Source organism: Eurypyga helias, unplaced genomic scaffold (assembly GCF_000690775.1).
Source record: "Eurypyga helias isolate BGI_N326 unplaced genomic scaffold, ASM69077v1 scaffold34382, whole genome shotgun sequence".
Taxonomy (NCBI): Eukaryota; Metazoa; Chordata; class Aves; order Eurypygiformes; family Eurypygidae; genus Eurypyga; species Eurypyga helias.
Window position 1 is genome coordinate 1 of NW_010238406.1, and position 17391 is coordinate 17391.

Here is a 17391-nt window from a genome sequence, read left to right on the forward strand (position 1 = left end):
GCCCCGACTCTTCCCCCCCCCAGGAGCCTTTTGAAGATGGCTATGCAAATGGAGAGGAAGGCACGCCAGCTGGGGAAGCAGCTGCCACTTACACACCTGATAGCAAAGGGGTGGTCAAGTTTGGCTGGATAAAAGGAGTATTGGTAAGTTTGATGTATTGTACTTGAGTTTCTTACAGATACGATCTTTCTAGTAACCTCCTCTTTTGAGAGGGATTGTGGCAGTGCTGTATAAAGAAGACATTGTGTGAGAAATGTGAAAAATGATGTCATTTTAGAAAGGGTTCGTCTTGTTTGAACTGAATTTTAAGGAATTAATACTTCAGGACATCAGATTTTCAAGGGATCATGGTTTCATAGCACAGGTTTTACAGTTTTCAAGTTGTATAAATACCAAGAAAGAAAAAGATTATATAAGTATTCATATGTAGTAAAAAACTACATATCAGTCTTGAGTGACTAAGACAAATGCAAATGGATAGAATACACTGAATGTGTGTTCACTTTGGATGTGTAAATTTGTGGACTGAAGTGTTAGAAAACTTTATTTTTGTCTACTTACTTTTAGAGAAGCAGCAAGTATTGTGTTGAGGAGAGTACCTACCTATGTATGGCAAAACTTGGCCAGGATTAAGTATTTAGGTTGTTGAACCTGTTACAAAAAAGTCATCTTCTCCTAAGCTGTGGAAGTCTTAATACTAAATACGGTGGAATTTTATCACAATTGCATATTAGTTTATTTTTAATATTTTGGCCAAGAGAAATAATGATTAATACTTAACCTCCAAATCTGTATGAATTTATACTGATGGCTACAAATGCAACAGTTAGTTAAAACATGCTGTACTTGGGCATTCAGAATATCTAACTTTAGTTCAGCAAACTTTCAGTGTGTATTAGCAGCTTCCTTACAAATTTTGAAGTAGCCTTATTCTCCACCTTGGGAGAAGGAGAGTGCCTGTGGTAGCTGCGAAACAGCTATTACAGACTTTGATGTACCACAACCAAGGGCAGAGTTGTTAATTTTAAAGCATATCTGAAGCTGACTTTGAATTTCTCCAAACCCATACAATAGTATTGGATTATTTTTGTAAGCAACAATGCTAAGTATTTAGGAGTTGCAGGATAAATGTTGCTGACCATATTCTTCCAAAATTTATTTAAAAGATTCAAGGATGATATCTTCATTTTCAGTGGTGTGAAAGCTGCAGTTAGTATTTCCTAGTAGACATAAGCTGCCTGGGTGAATATTTTCAGCTCAGGTGATTTACATTTTGCAAAAGACATATTTTAAACCTCTGAAAACAACTTTACTTTTGTTGTTTGGAGGGGTCTTTATCTCCCTTCTAGTCCTAATGACCAACTAAACTTTTTTGTAGGATGGATATTTTACTCTTTAGGTAGGAGACTCAAGACCTGCTGTTAGTCTTCTGCCTAAATTCTGTACAGTGCAAACTCTGTATTATTGAGGACTAAGAGTTTAAAATACGAGGACGAAAAGAATACCTCCCCCCCATCCTGCTAGTGTGCAGCTCTGTTATAAGATAAAAAAGTTCTAGGATTAGGAAGTTGTGGGGATTGTTTGTTTTCTAAAAGAGAATAAATTATTTAGTAGGGCATTGCTTTACTGCATTTTTTGGGGGATTTGTGGGAAATCTGAACTGGAGTTGTACACCTCACAATCATTGTAGATGTCACGATCTTATTTTTGGTCATGTATTCTGTAGTATGGATTTTGTATCCTAAAGATCAGGATCTAAATTATTTTTATTGTTTGGTCAAGACATACTGCAAGAGTCAGATATTGAAGTACTGTAATTATCTATGTTGATGGTAGTAACTTTATAATCATATCTAGGTTCCCTTTTATTTTTTAGTCAGACCTAAATTTAATAGTCTAATTAAAAAAATCTGTTCTTGTGAAATAATCTGAGAAGTAGTGAGGAAAGACTGCAAGATAATTTCAATAACATTAAAAACTGAAGTGAAGAATTAGTGGAAATGACTGCAGATATAAGACATAACCTATGTAAAATTTGTTTTGTTTCAGGTACGATGTATGTTAAATATTTGGGGTGTGATGCTCTTCATCAGACTGTCATGGATTGTAGGACAAGCTGGGATAGGTATGTGTCCTAATGCTATAATTTTACTTCAGTGGCTTTTAAATGTGATTCGAAAGAGATGTTGATCCTGAGGTTACACTTTAAAGAGGTATGGAAAATTATCTTAATATTGCCAGTTTTTAAGGTTATTTACCCTTATCAAAATTTTAAACAGTGTGAAGTGTACTCAGACTTTTTCACTTAGCTGTAAGGTATGTAATTTAAAATTGACATTTTTAAGTCTTTAGTGAACTGTAGAGATAAACTTTTGATGTAGTTATTAAAGTCTATATATAAACTGTGTGGTATATAAACAGTTCTTTTCAAACGCTTAACTTAGTATTGAACTGCATAAGATCTGGCATCTGCAAAGGGCATGTGTTTTCTTGAAGCTCTAGGATACAGCTTTTACCCTGCTGGTTAAAGGCAACATTTATCCAGTTTTATTTGTATCCTGGAAACTTTTCTGTACAAAAGAGGAGTAAAACAGCCTTTTGCTTGAATGTGTGGGACCACACAGAGTAGATTTGTATTGTATTTGCAAGACTTAATTCTCTAAAAGAGGTTAAGTTGAGGATGTGTATGTTTTAATAGTGCTGGATTCAAATCTGGTTTTCCCCCTCTTTTTCCAAAAGGTCTGTCTGTCTTGGTTATTGGAATGGCCACTGTTGTGACAACTATTACAGGACTGTCTACTTCAGCAATAGCCACAAATGGGTTTGTAAGAGGAGGTAAACCCATTTTCATAAAGCTTTTGAAACTTTCATCACTCTGAAGCATACAACTTAAGGATGGAACCTTTAAGTTATTTTCCCTTTTTTTTTTTTTTTTACCATCAGGCAAAAACCATTCTGGATAAAATGCAGGAAAGAGTTATTTTTCTGAGGAGCAGTCTTCTTTATGGTCTATATTTGACTAAGCAGTCATGTAATTAAGGATAAGTCTGTAATTAGGCTCCTAATTTGATTTGGTTAGTGGCTTGCTCTTCCACTATGAAAGAAACATTACCTATTCTTTTTTTTCTGAATATAAACATTTTGAGACAAATACCCAGGAATGAATGTGGTCTTAATATTCTTCTGCGTCTGCACTGGTTGGTTAAGAGTGTGCATGTGTGACTGTATGTGTTAGTGTCCTGAAGTAAAACTTACTAATGAAAAAATACATCCTATAAAACGGATAAGCTGTATGTATATGAGAGCATTCCAAAAGGACATGGTCTTTTTCTAGTGTTATTTTTTAATACACAGAAGAAATTTTCCACAAACTCTGTTCTCCAGCTTTCCTGAGGGTGATGGTTTTTATTCTCTTTCATGGCTTATGTGCTGATATCAGCAATTCCTACAAAATAGTTTTGTAAGTGATTGGTGCCTTTGACATGCTCGAACTGCTTCATAATATTACAAGACTGCTACTCGCAGAAAATAAAGATTATAAAATTCTCTTGATTAAGAATGAAGAGAAAAACCTCACTATCACAATGTAAACAGACCCAATGGGAAGAATTAGCTATGAATCTTAGCACTATGTCAAGCTTAGTTTAAATGCCCTTTCTTCTTTTAAATTGCATTATACATACTGGATCTTTCTTTTCTCATGAGACACCCCCCTTTTTTTTTTTTTTTTAAAAAGTCAATCAATCTTAAAAAATAATGCAAAGACTTGATTGGGAAAGAACTGTAGAACAAAATCACTGTTGTTCCTATGAAGTAATATTCTTATGTGAACATTCTCATTTGCAAAACATGTCAAAGCTGGGTACTTAGATATATTTTGCGCAAAAGTTGTAATACAGTGAAATTAAGCATTTCCTGTTGAAAATTTTTTTATGTTCACTCATTTACTTCATACTGGAGCTGAAACATTTTGTTGCTTCTAGAAAGCTTAGCCTTAAATTGGAGGAATGTGTCTCTGCTACAGTTATTTAAAACTTTGCTCTTCTCTAGCACTATTGGTACTGTTTTCCATTTGTCACATATGGGGTTTGAGATGTTTCATTGGAAGGTAGAAAATTCCCTTAACAAAGATTTAAGAAACAGGTCATGGAGGCTTGAAACTTGAGTGGATTTGTTACAGTCTTTGCCCATTTCTTGAGGTATAGATAATGAAGATATGTAATAGTAGAACTATGCACAAATGCTTTGAGTAGTTTGAAATAAAAAGCACAGTAATACTTTTGCTTGTGTTTATTTGTTTTTAACCATAGAAATTGTTGCATACCTGAATGATATGATGTGGTGCATGAGCCAGGTGATTATTTCCAACTCATGTCTTCTAATAAAAACTTGAAATGTATTTCTGAAACTTCAGCATGCCAGTGCCTAAAATATTGAGCTTTGAGTCATTTTGTAATACATCAGGGAAGATGTAAGAATAAATAGCATTTTGTTCATGTAAACTTTAAATTGCTGTGACTGTCTAGTTTTAGGTTCCTTCATGTAGCATTTTTTTATCTTCCCCCCCCCACAGGAGGTGCATATTACTTAATTTCCAGGAGCCTGGGGCCAGAGTTTGGTGGTGCCATAGGACTGATTTTTGCATTTGCCAATGCTGTTGCTGTAGCAATGTATGTTGTTGGCTTTGCAGAGACGGTTGTGGAACTGCTCAAGGTATATGGATCATAGTGGTTATATTGCACTGTCCTTCATGCAAGTTTGAGCTGTCATCTAATTATAAAATCATGGAATGGTTTGGGGTTAAGGGACGTTTAAAGGTCACCTAGTCCGACCCCTCTGCAATAAGCAAGGGCATCTTCAACTAGATCAGGTTGCTCAAAGCCCCATCCAGCCTGGCCTTGAATGTTTACAGGAATGGGACACATCTACACTCCCTGTGCAATCTGTTTCAGTTTTTTACTACCCTCATCATTTAAAAAAAAAAAAAAGCTTCCTTATGTGTAGTCTGAATCTACGCTCTTTTAGTTTAAAACCATTACCCCTTGTCCTATCACTACAAGCCTTATTAAAAAGTCTATCTCCATCTTTCTTATAAGCCCCCTTAAGTAATGAAAGGCTGCAATAAGGTCTCCCCAGAACCTTCTCTTCTACACACTGAGCAAGCCCAGTTCTCTCACTCTGTCTCCAGAGGAGAGGCGCTTCAGCCCTCCGATCACCTTTGCGGCCCTCTGTGCGCACAGCAACATCCATATCCTTATGCTGGGGACCTCAGAGCTGAACACAGTACTCCAGATCAGGTCTCATGAGAGCAAAATAGAAACTGCTTGACCTGCTGGTCACATTTCTTTTGATGTAGCCCAATATATGTTTGGCTTTCTGGGCTGCAAGCGCATGTTGCTGGGACATGTTGAGTTTCTCATCAAAGTACATCTCCAAGTCCTTCTCTTCAGGACTGCCCTCAATTAATTCTTCCCCCAGCCTCTATTGATACTGGGTGTTGCCCTGACCAGTTCAAAGACATGGAATGATGTATAAGGTTACTACTGATACACCAGTAAAATACTACTGTAAATCAGTAGGTTTTTTTGTAAAAAACCAAATTATCATCAGTGTGAAGTGGAAACTTCCCACACTTTTTATCTCCCTGAAAAATTAAAATGTATAATTTGTGAAAAAGTCCAAGCTGGCTATTGAGAAGAGTGGCAGTACAGATACATGAAGCAGAATCATAGGTTGTCAATGCTGTGTTTCTTAGTAGTGCACTGTTTCATGTAAGTGATAGTCATTTATATTAAACTAATTTTCAAAGGAGTTCTGCTTATTAAAAAGAATTCTCTAAGTTAAACACGACCAAGTAGTATTTGTCTGATGGATTTTTTGGTTAATTGTAACACTGAGAAGAACTCAACCATACTTTTCGTAGATGGGAAGAAGTTTGGAATACATTAAAAAAATCAAAAGTAATAGTGAACAATAAGTAAAATACATGTAGAAGTGCAAGATGGTAGCAGTTGCCTTGATGACTAATCTATTTCTCTGGTAGTTGAAGACTGACTCTTCTCTCTGGGGATGGACTATGAATAAGAATGATATTGCCATTTAGAAAATTCAGAGATGTAAAATAAGGCAAAAACCAAATTCCTTTTGCCTGTACAGGGGAATATAAAATAAGTAAATTTGTGATATAGAGGTTAACACTATTAATTACTGTCAATAAAATGCTGTTCTGAAGTAGAGAAGATAAGTACTTGATAAAGTATATAACTGTACCTTTTGTTTGTTTTGTTAGGAAAATGGCATGTTGATGGTTGATGAAATTAATGATATCAGAATCATAGGAGCTATCACAGTGGTAATATTGCTGGGTATTTCTGTTGCTGGAATGGAGTGGGAAGCAAAAGTAAGGAACTAACACCTTTTCTTTTACTTTCTGCTTCATAATTTATCTCAATTATTTGATTTATTTTTCATATATTTATTGCACTCAGTATTGCATGGATGATATGTTAGACGTCAGTCAGTGCACAGTTTTTATGAAATAGCTCTCTGTCTCGCACTAGTTTGTGCAAGGTCTGAACAGTATTTCAGACCTTCACTCTGCTGGAAGCTTAAGCATCTATGAGGACCTAAAAATGAGCATAATCAGCTCTTAATCAAACTGTCATGTAGGTTAATGATATTACCCTCTTCTGGGTAACTTAGAGCACAACAAGAAAAGGTAAGAGCATTAGCATGGAAATTTTCCCTCATTGGGAACTTCAGATGAGCTCAGTGGATGGAAAATACAAGGCTGGAGCTGAAGCTAATCTCAAGTTGTGTAGTTTCTGCTAACTCAAAGCCAGTGTTTTTACCTTCCCTTCCACTCTCTTTGTTTTCACTTGGAAACAGCCAGACAGTGTGATGCAGTGACTAGGCCCAGCACTGTGGAGCATTGTGAGCATTGGCAGTGATGAATGCGTAGGAGGTAGAACCTACTTTCCTCTTCTCGTGGCTGCATGGTCTTACGTCAGCTCTGGTTGTGGGAACAAACATGTACAGATCCTAGGATATCTTAACTTAGAGGTTCCCTTATTAGTTTTCTGCTCTGCATTACTAGGCAATGTAGCTTGCTTAGCGTTTCCTGCACCTTACTTTTTCTGAGTAGCTATCCTGGGTGTGCTAAAAAATAATTGAGAAGAGCCTCACTTCCCATTTGCTATTTGGTTCACAACAGTTTCTATTTTCTCACTGAGTGGCAACTGAAGGAGTTTCTTTGTGTAAGTGTTACAAATTTCTTATGCTCCTGCATCAAGATGATGGTGATACTCATAATCAAAATGAAAGAGGGTTTTCCTTCTCATTGTTTCTTCCATCCCCCAGAAATAGGGATCGTAGAAAAAGGAAGTGAAGATCAAGTGCATTAGCTGGATCTACCACAGAAATTGACTGTGGCATGTACTTCTAAATCAAACAGCACACTTCTGTAAAAATTGTTTACCTTTCTCAGGTAGTCCTTCAATGTCTGTAACTTCAAGTTGTAATGGTATCTTTATGCACCTGACTTTGAACAATACTGTCCTTTCTAATCTCAGACTTTCAGTTTTTCCTGTGAATGAATAGTTATTAACCCTCTGGCCACTGACTTAGTCACAAGAAATCCTTTGCTCTGTAGCATGAGCAATTCTGTAACAATAGCTTGCATAGAAATTTGCCTGTTTAATGTTTCTATGCCAACCTGAACTGTGGTATCACTGCAGCACCATCCTTATTAAGAAATAGGTAGCTTGCAAAAATTCTGTGCTCAATTCAAAAATCCAAGCTTGTTGGCTTGGTTTCTGCATCATGGAAGTAGCCAGGTAGGGGTCATGGTAACCCAAGTGAATGTGTCAATCAAGTACTTCATGTGGGTTAACATACAGCTTAGCAGAGCAAAACACTAATACTTCCCACTTGATTAAAGTATCTGTGATGTTCTCCTATACCTTCCCCATGACTTAGAGAATGCCTTGGAAGATGGGACAAGGGGAATCTATAATAATGCCTTTGAAGTAGCTCTAAACGCTAAGAAAGACTGGGTTTCCTGGGAAGCCTGCTTAAAAAATGACTTTTCGGAGTTTGTGATCTCTTAATACACACCTCTTTGTCTTGAAGGCTTAGAAACCCATTCTTTGTCTGAGATTTTTGAATGTAAGGAAGATACTTAGGAAATGCTCTTAGCTTTAGTGGCAGCCTAGGCTTGTTACTGGGTAAATCCACTTGTGACAATTGCTATGTGGTAACTTCATATTAAATTCTCTGGGCTTATTGAACACTTCTGTAAGCACCCAGCTGCATCCTTACACCCCTCACCTATTTTCTGGGTTTGGCAAAGAAGAGATCTAAATATGATGCACAAACTGTTTTTTTCAGGGGATCTTTGCATTTAGCTGTCATGCTCTGTTTATCGCTGTTCTATCCTGGGTTTTTTTGCGAGGCTGTGTGAACTGAAAACTTGGTTTTACAGCAGTCAGTAATGCCACAGTGCTATTGCATGTAAAGTTCTGATCCTAGGCCTGAAAATGTCAAACTACGAATAGCTTCCCCTGAGCCATTAGCTTATGCCTTTGTAAGAAATGAAATAACACAAAAGATAACAGGGCAGTGTGGTTGCTTATGCAAATGTAAAACCTGAACCACCTCTTCAATGACTAGATTTATCTTTACTCACAGTTTTGAGGTGTTAGATGGTTTAAAGTACTACTTGTTCCAGGTGTAGGGTTTATAATGGTTTTATTGAACAGTGGCTAAACTTTTTGGTTGTAATGAAAAAAAGCCTCAAGAAAACCAGAAATTAACAAGTAATTGTGGTAGTCTGCAATGTAATTTCATAAATAAGGGTTGACAACATAATGTAACAACATAACCTAGCCTGTTGCATAAAATAGCAAAAAAAAAAAAAGCTATTTGATTCCTGATGTAATAAAATTCTTAGTAAAGTAAACATTGCACACTAGAGTATAAGGCAAGGTATTATGATCACAGTTAATAAGGCAGTACTCCTAGCACTAGTGTGCATTTAGCTCTTTTCTTCTTCCACAGTCTACTCAAATCCATTCCTTATGGAAGGCTTATAGAGGAAATAGTTCTCTTACGTATTTTGTCTTCGGAAGTCTAACCTTGAGGGATATGGTAATAAAAAAATCGCTTTTGAATGGATATTAAACTTAAAAATTATTCCTGTTCCTGTTTAAATGTCCTGGTACATGTTCTCTCCCGTTTGTCTTATTTGGGAAAACAAACTGAGAGGAGTAAGCTGAATTTGGAATCAAGTATTTACATTTTAGAACATAATACTGATCTTGAAACTGTAAAAAAAGAGCAAGTTCTTCTGTCTGACTGCAATCGTTATGTTTCAGGCACAGATAGTCTTACTGGTGATCCTTATACTTGCTATTGGAAACTTTGTCATAGGAACATTTATTCCTTTGGATAGCAAGAGGCCTAAAGGTTTCTTTGGCTATAAAGGTATGTTGGAACAGTTTGTAAGTACTGTCATTGCAATGTGGAGACATGCTGTGATAATTAAGTTAAGCATGTGAGATAGCTAACAGTCCTATATAGACTTTTTTTCCTGATTCTTTCAAACTTCTGCAGTTTTGTTCCTTAAATTTATTTGGCGAAAACTTTATCCTGCCTACTTAACATTGATTATATTGAATTTTAAAAAGCTGAATGATACTGTAAATACTTTTTCTGATTTTAAAGTCTATTTTGTGTTGACTTTTATTTTGAGGTGAAGTGATGAATTAGGATTTAAATGTTCTATGCTTAATTTTAAGAAGGTCATACAGCTGTCACTTTAAGCTTTTTCATGGTGCTAATAATGGCTGGAATGGGCTAATACCGTAGCTTCTATATGAATATTGATAGACTTAAATCTTTTTCTACAGCTGAAATATTTACGGAGAATTTTGGACCAGATTTCCGACACGACGAAACTTTCTTTTCTGTATTTGCTATTTTCTTCCCTGCTGCAACTGGCATACTTGCTGGTGCAAATATCTCAGGTGATCTTGCGGTGAGTGGTGATTAGCGAATGTTTTTTACAAACACAGAGTTTAAAAACATTTAGCTCTGTCATCACTGTCCACTGACATTTTTCTTTCAGGATCCTCAGTCAGCCATACCTAAAGGAACGCTGTTGGCCATCTTAATCACTACATTGGTTTACGTAGGAATTGCAGTGTCTGTAGGTAAATAGAGAATGTTTTTAACTTTATCCTTTCACATTAATTCTGAGGGTGTGTTTTGATACAGTTTATGTAATTCAATATGTCAAGTCATTATGTAATTGACTTTCATGCATGGGAAAGTAATAGCCAGAGGTTTCTAATTGTTATTGTTGGCAGTCCAATTTTCAGCTGGTTTTATAATTTCCTTAAACAAGTGATATTTTTCAAAGACTAATGACTGCTTCAGACTAAAGATGACAAAAAAGTTCATAGGGATTTTTTCTCATTTGTTGCTGTTATTTATGTTAAAAGACTTACAGTTTAGCAGTGGGATAACACCTGGATTACAGAAATACGTTTTCAGAAAATGCACATTGAACAAATGTATTGGTTTGAAGGTAGTGGTAGTTAACTACTTATCTGAAGTGAATTGTGGGATGATTAAATGGCTTTTTGGTAAGGATGCATGAGCCGTAATTCCCCAGTCGATGGTGGAGAGTGAGCAGTATGTTCATCTGGCCAGCCCGCTGTCAGAAGTGTTCTCATGTTCAGAAATGTTGTCTGTAGTTTTATTTTCCTGTGAAAGAAGAGAAACAATCATGGACTGTTAAGAATCTTGTATAACCTCTCTTCCCAGTCTTCCTTACCCCACAGTGGTTTGAAATTCTTTGTAGACGTTGCCTTGGGGTTTAATGATCTTTGTATCAGTTTTTCTCTAGAGTACCAATGGTCAATCAGGTTTTTCCCACCCATTAAATAATTCTATTCCAGTAACCTTGAGAACATAAGTTTGTAATTGTGTATCTCATATTTCTTGCCTATGATTGAAATGTTTTTATTTGTGTCACACAAATTAATGTCTGGTGGCAGTAATCAGTTTTCTTATATGAGACCTTGCCTTATCTTAGCGTTGCTGCCTTTTGAGTGAAATTCTCATTTATAAGAGTACCATTGATCTTACCACTAATGATATTTCCTTTCCAAAGATACCAATCTTGCTTGTCTGCCTCTGTTGGCTAACACTGTACTGTAGCTCTGCCAAGTAGTTGCTCTGTAGTGATTGTACTTTATGCAGCATAATGACCTATGCTTATTTCCTTACTATTTCCTGCTACCAAATTTGAATACTTTAGAACCTGAACCCACATGAGAGCAAAATGCTCATTAATGTTTATTTGTTAATGGAATACTTTGATCATCTTTCAAACATGAAAACCTTATTTTTCATATCGCAAAAGGAACAGTTTGTAAAACCAACTGGATGTGAAATTGTTTGCTTAAGAAATGTCCTACCTTTGTTGCCTCCTATAACTTAAAATTCTGCTAGTTAGAAAAGACCAGTGTTATTGCAGAAGACAGACATTATGACATGAGAGAAGTTTAGCCTTTTTTTGAGACAATAGATCAGGAACTGAATAAATACTAATTCTTTTTCCCACACACTATCTTCTCTGTAAGTTTGTGGAGTAGAAATAAACAAGTCATTAAAACTCTGAAGAGCCTAGTAAATGTCACTGAGTAATTGCATCTGAAGGGGAAGATAATGTTCTGAATTTAGCCCAGTATTTACGTGCTCTATAGTGAGAAAGAGGGTTAAGAAACTGGGTAGAGAAGGCTTAGAAGAGGAAAATTTGCTAGTCCTACTTCTAGAGCGAGGCACCTTATTTGAAAAAGGTAACACCTATGAGGAGAAGGCGTGCCATTTCATATTTTAGTAAGGGACTAATACAGCTGTGCAGATGGCAAGAGGAAGGTTACATAAGCAATCTTTTCTAAAAATTCTTGAAAAAAATATTTCAAAGGACAATATTTATTACTTTGAAAGCAATAGAAGTTCAAATAAAATCCCCTAACTTCTGAGTAGGGTTAAGACGTACTTTCTGTACACAGAGAAGTGAAACTAATTGAGAGCCTAACTGTATCTGCTTGTAGCACTAGAGAAGTTAAGCATTCTCAGCTGCAGTCTGAAGGACTCAGGGTAGTATCTCTGGAGTTCTTGCTGGCTGTATGTAGGTAGGAGATAATTTGATAAAGATGGCCTGCTAACCTCAGGCTTATAGCATGGCAAAACTTTATATGGCTTTGGCAGGAATGTGATTATAAATGCCTACAAAAACGTGAAATTTTGTTTTTACAGGAAGAAAAACTTAGATGCTCTTAGGGAAAATGTTGGCATGATCTTACAAATGAATAAAACATTTGAGAATGAGGGTTAAATAAAATGTATGGACCTCACTTAGATATTAAATATCCTCTGCTGAGAACAAAGCCTGCCCTTACTCTTTCATAGTAAGGCTCACATTAAGTTTGTTCATAGTACCACTGAGCCTTTCTGTCTGTCGTGGTTTAACCCCAGCCAGCAACTAAGCACCACAGAGCTGCTCGCTCTCTTCCGCCTCTCCCAATGGAATGGGGAAAGAGAATTCAAGCAAAAAGCAAGAAAACTTGTGGGTTGAGATAACAAACTGTTTAATAATTGAAAATAAATTATATGAAATAACCATACTGGTAATACTATGTCGTGAAAATACTACTACAGAATGAAAATAATGGGAAAAAGTCCCAAATCTCCACCTGCCGATCGACACCCAGCTAGTCCTCGAGAAGCCAGAGAGATCCAAAAACCAGACTCCCAGCCCAGTACCTCTGACTTACATACAGAACATGATATTTTATGGAATAAAATACCCCTTTCTTCAGTTTGGGTCAGCTGTCCTGGCTATGTCTCCTCCCAGCTTCTTGTAGAGAAGTGCAGTATGGATAACTGAAAAAGTCCTTGATTTGATACAAACTTTACCTGGTAACAACTAAAACATCAGTGTCACCAACATTCTTCTCCGCACAAATCCAAAACATAGCCCAGTACTAGCTACCGTGAAGAAAATGCACTCTCCCAAGAAAAACCAGTATGCTGTCATACTTTGACTCTGTGTGTGGAAGACCTGCCAGCCATTTCGATCTGAACTCTGAAAAAGGGAATGAGGAAGAGCAGAGCTGTGATAGTGCGCTGTAGCTATTTAATGTGTTGCTCAACTTAGTGGCTCTGCCACTGCAATCTGTTACCAACAAAATGCTGTCTAGAAATAGTTCAGGTAAGTATATCGTCACATCCATTGTATACTGCTTAAAATCACTAGGGCAGATTCGTGCATAGAGGAAGAAAAGAAACTTTTGCTCATGCAGAGCTTTTAATGCTATTTAAAACAGAACTAAAACAACAAGAAAAAGCCCAGCCCCTGCACATACCCACAAGAAAAACATAAGACAGGTGATAAATTTAAGAAACTCTTACTGAAATTCAACCAATTATGTCTAATAAGTAACTTAAAAATAAATCTGAAAAGTGGAAGCATTAGTTAATATCCACTGCCCAGAACCAGGTGTAATTGTGGCCTGCTAATCAAGTTCTAATGGCTGAGAAGCAATCTAAATGCGGTATAGGTATTTAGGAATTTGTTTTCCCAGTGAAAGAGAAACACATTATGTAGATAACAGGGATTTTTATTTGAGAAACTTAAGTTTGCAGCACATCTGTGACTTCCGTATTTTGCAAGTGAGTAGTTTAGGTCCTCAGGAGTCACATGGTTCTGTTACCAGGACCTCCTTTTAGGTACCTCAAGTACCTAAAAGACCTAAGTAAGGTGTCTTAAGTAACAATTTAACTACCTCAACTATTAAACCATAGAATGTTAAATAATACTTAGTCTGCTCTAGTTTGTTTTGTCTTTTATGAGACAAAAACCCCTTGAAGTAGATGACTTTAGGGCTTTTTAGTACTTTTTAGTTTTTCTTAGTACTTAAGGGCTGAAACGTTGTGTCTTCAGCACTTTCTTGACCAGTGAAATTTTGGATAATCATAGATGAAGACAGCAGTTTAAGTGACGATTATAAAAGTGTGGTAGGAATGACACTTTGTGGCTTTGTTTTTTACCATGAATCCAACTTAAAATACTACAGTGACATAGGAAATGGCTTAAGTGTTAGAAAATGGCTTGTACCAGGCTTTCATGACAAACTAAATCTTTTTTGAATGTCTGAACCTGGAAAAGAAATAACTGCAACACTGTGCACACCTGTCTACATACATTGGTACTTTCAGGACAAAAATGCATTCCTCCAGGAAAATTGACAAAAGAAAAACTGTAAAATCAATTGATGTAGTGTAATACTGACCAGTTAAAGAGCTATGCAGAAACTTCTGATTCAGAGAGATAATATGTTGAGTTCAAGTTTTGCAGGTGTATTGACATTGTTTTCCTCTGTGCTAAAACTTTCCTTATTAGACTAATTTATTGAGAAACTGAAGAACATGTCATGGAAGACAGCAATTCATTTGCTTGTGTATATTTGTTCTTCATAGTGAAGATGTGCTTAATAATGAAATGTAATAAAAATGTAAATGCATATTTTAATGTTGCTTTGTGAGAGAATGCTTACATAAAAATGGATTTGAGCTTGGCACATGTCCTTAAGGTCAGGCTCAGTCTGTTAATGCTTTTTTTTGTGATTATGTCCACTCTAGGTTCCTGTGTTGTTCGAGACGCCACAGGAAACATTAACAACACCATTGTCACTGAGCTGACAAATTGCACTACTGCAGCTTGCAAATTAAACTATGATTTCTCATCCTGTCAAACAGAGTGTCAGTATGGGCTGATGAACAACTTCCAGGTATAAAACTTTCTTCTAAATCTGTTCATTGACTTTTTTGTTTGTTCTTTTTTGAATTTCATATTAAGAAAAATTGTAGTCTAAAAATGCTTAAAGTGGTACACTGTAGCTAGTATGTAAAACAATGTGTCTTAAAAACTTTCGGGTGTTTATACACAGGTGGTATAAATATTTACTCTTTTGAGGAAATGGCTTAGGTTAGGTGGTGGGACTGCAACTTTATCTCTCTGGGTATCTGAATGTCATCATTCAGTGATGTGTAGGTTAACTAACTGAGAACAAATACTTTACAAACATAAATTTGTCCCTAAAGTGAGCAAGGATTGTTGTATTTGTCTTACAACTTGAAAGGATGCGGATTTTGAGGTTGAAAGTGCCAGCTTACTCGTGTGCACAGCTTGATGACTTTATCACTTAGGTATGCTTTGTGCTGCATTCAGCTCTTCTGGCAAACAATTGATTTGAAGTTGGTGCTTAGGTAGCACCATGGCATACTGGTTCTGCTAGACCTGGTTCCCCTTTTGTTCCCCTAGCTTAGAAGCTTCCTAATGTCTCATACTTTAGTAACCTAAATAGTAACTTACTAGCTCTTAAAATGGACAAACATTATCTGCATACATCTCACTCAGATGTCTCAAATTTATAAAACAGATGTAATATTAAAAAATAGATAGTGTAAATAAATGGAGGCAATGAACAGAACCTAGAAAGAGAATGTAAAATCTGAGTAGATTGTAAGAACTAAATTGCTAGAAGTTGATGCAAGTGTAGTAAAGTGAAGGACTTGAAATAAAAATGTTTTAAATCAGATGAGAATAAAAGTGATGAAGACTTGCACACAGATTCTATCTATAAGAAGTCCTTCCAGGGAAGATTGATCAAGCCATCCTTGCAGGGAAAAAAATTTTCATACTGCTTCCACAAAGATTATTCTATGCTTGTTTATTATTTTGCTATAGCAAAAGTTTCTTTCTTAAATATTCTGTCAGTAAAGCATTTACACCCTTAACTTCTCTTCTAGAAATATAGGGTTATTACAAACTGGCATTTACAACTAACTTTTTTGTTGATTATAAAACTAACAAAAGTGTGCATAGGAGGTATAGTTTAATGTATATGTCATTAGTTTTATTCATCTATGAATAAAGGCCTGTCATTCCTTCTGTTTTTGTCATCAACTACAAATATGCTTCAGGAAATCATGTCCTTCATTTGTTAACAATACTGTAACAACTACTTCATTCTCATCTTAAGCACCTGCAATTTAATTTCTCTTTTTAGGAAAGGCATGCCTTGAAGTGACCAGTGAAACCTGAGGTAGCATAGATGTTGAGTTGACTGTTTGAGAGACCCAGAGGTCTTTGCCAGTCTGATCTGAAAATCAACTTTATTATTAGTTGAGCCCTAGGAATATGAGTAAAACTTCATCAGTTCCCTGTATGTTGGTTTTGAGAGCATGTCCTATGTAGTAAGGTTGTTTTAGAGAGCTAGATTTTACAACTTTAGGTGACAGTAACTTTTAAACTGGACACTTCTGCATGATCTTTCTAGCCTTCCTTTAGTCCCTTTCCTGATACTCCTAGTGAGGTTGCCAAGATGAAAAAGGCAGGTAGTCAGTGCAGATGATGCAGAACCTCATTTTTGACACCTTATGCTTGAAAAGGCATAGTGCTGTGTTTCGTCCATTTACTGAAAACATAAGCTTTCTCAAGATGGTATCAAATTCTGAAACGCTGGCTGATCTCAGCTTAGGCCTTTATGAAACAAAGAAAATTAAAACCAGTCATTGTTCAATAAAGTAAAATACATAGTTCTGTATCTTAATTCACGTGACACATGCAAAGCTGGATGCAACTCTGGTACAGAAATAATCAGGAGAGTGGTAGAAGATGGTCTATAGGCTATATGGCAATTAGACAGAAACTGCTGTGGTTCTAATTTGGGAAGTTTTTTTCATGTCTTACCAGCATTGTTCTTCTACACTTAGCTTACTGAACATTTATCATTTTGTTAGTCATCCAGTCTACTAAGAGTTGCATATTGTATTTCCATATCTGGGGTTACAAAGTTGTTGTAGCATGTGATCTTGGGGAGACCAGAAGAACATTTCTCCTGTCCTTGTAGTTTTGAATGGGAAACAAGCCTAAATTAGTGATGTATGTGTTGAGAAAGACAATCAGCTTTTCCAAACATGTTCCCCAATTTCAGTTGTTTTGTCACTTGGGCTTTCTGAGACCCTATTATTCAGTGGTAGGCCAGTCAAAATAAATAAGAATTCGTATGTTTTTCTTCCATGACTTATTTTTAATCCTTTTATGAGCACTTGGAGACTTTTGCCATTGACTGTTTTGACCTGAGATTTACGTGGTTGGACTATATATTGTGTGAGAAGACACGTTCTCTTGTTCTGAAATTAGGATCCATTTCTATTCCCTGGTTTGTCCCTCGTTCATTCATTGATGTGAATGCATAATATTCAAACAACTTTTAAATGGAGGGTATATAGTGTTTAATAATAATAAATAATATA

The 17391-nt window shown here is 36.2% G+C and overlaps 1 protein-coding gene across 1 annotated transcript; it reads left to right on the forward strand.

Moving 5' to 3' along the window:
- Window positions 1-20: 20 nt before the first annotated feature.
- LOC104506776 (solute carrier family 12 member 2-like) lies at window positions 21-14861 on the forward strand (the record flags this gene model as incomplete). The annotated part of the gene is made up of 9 exons (XM_010147838.1): window positions 21-143; window positions 2050-2125; window positions 2740-2835; window positions 4574-4713; window positions 6290-6400; window positions 9375-9483; window positions 9909-10036; window positions 10127-10211; window positions 14713-14861. Coding segments are annotated over 9 exons (1017 nt in total), but the record flags the coding sequence as incomplete, so codon positions are not given.
- Between the last annotated feature and the right edge of the window lie 2530 nt (window positions 14862-17391).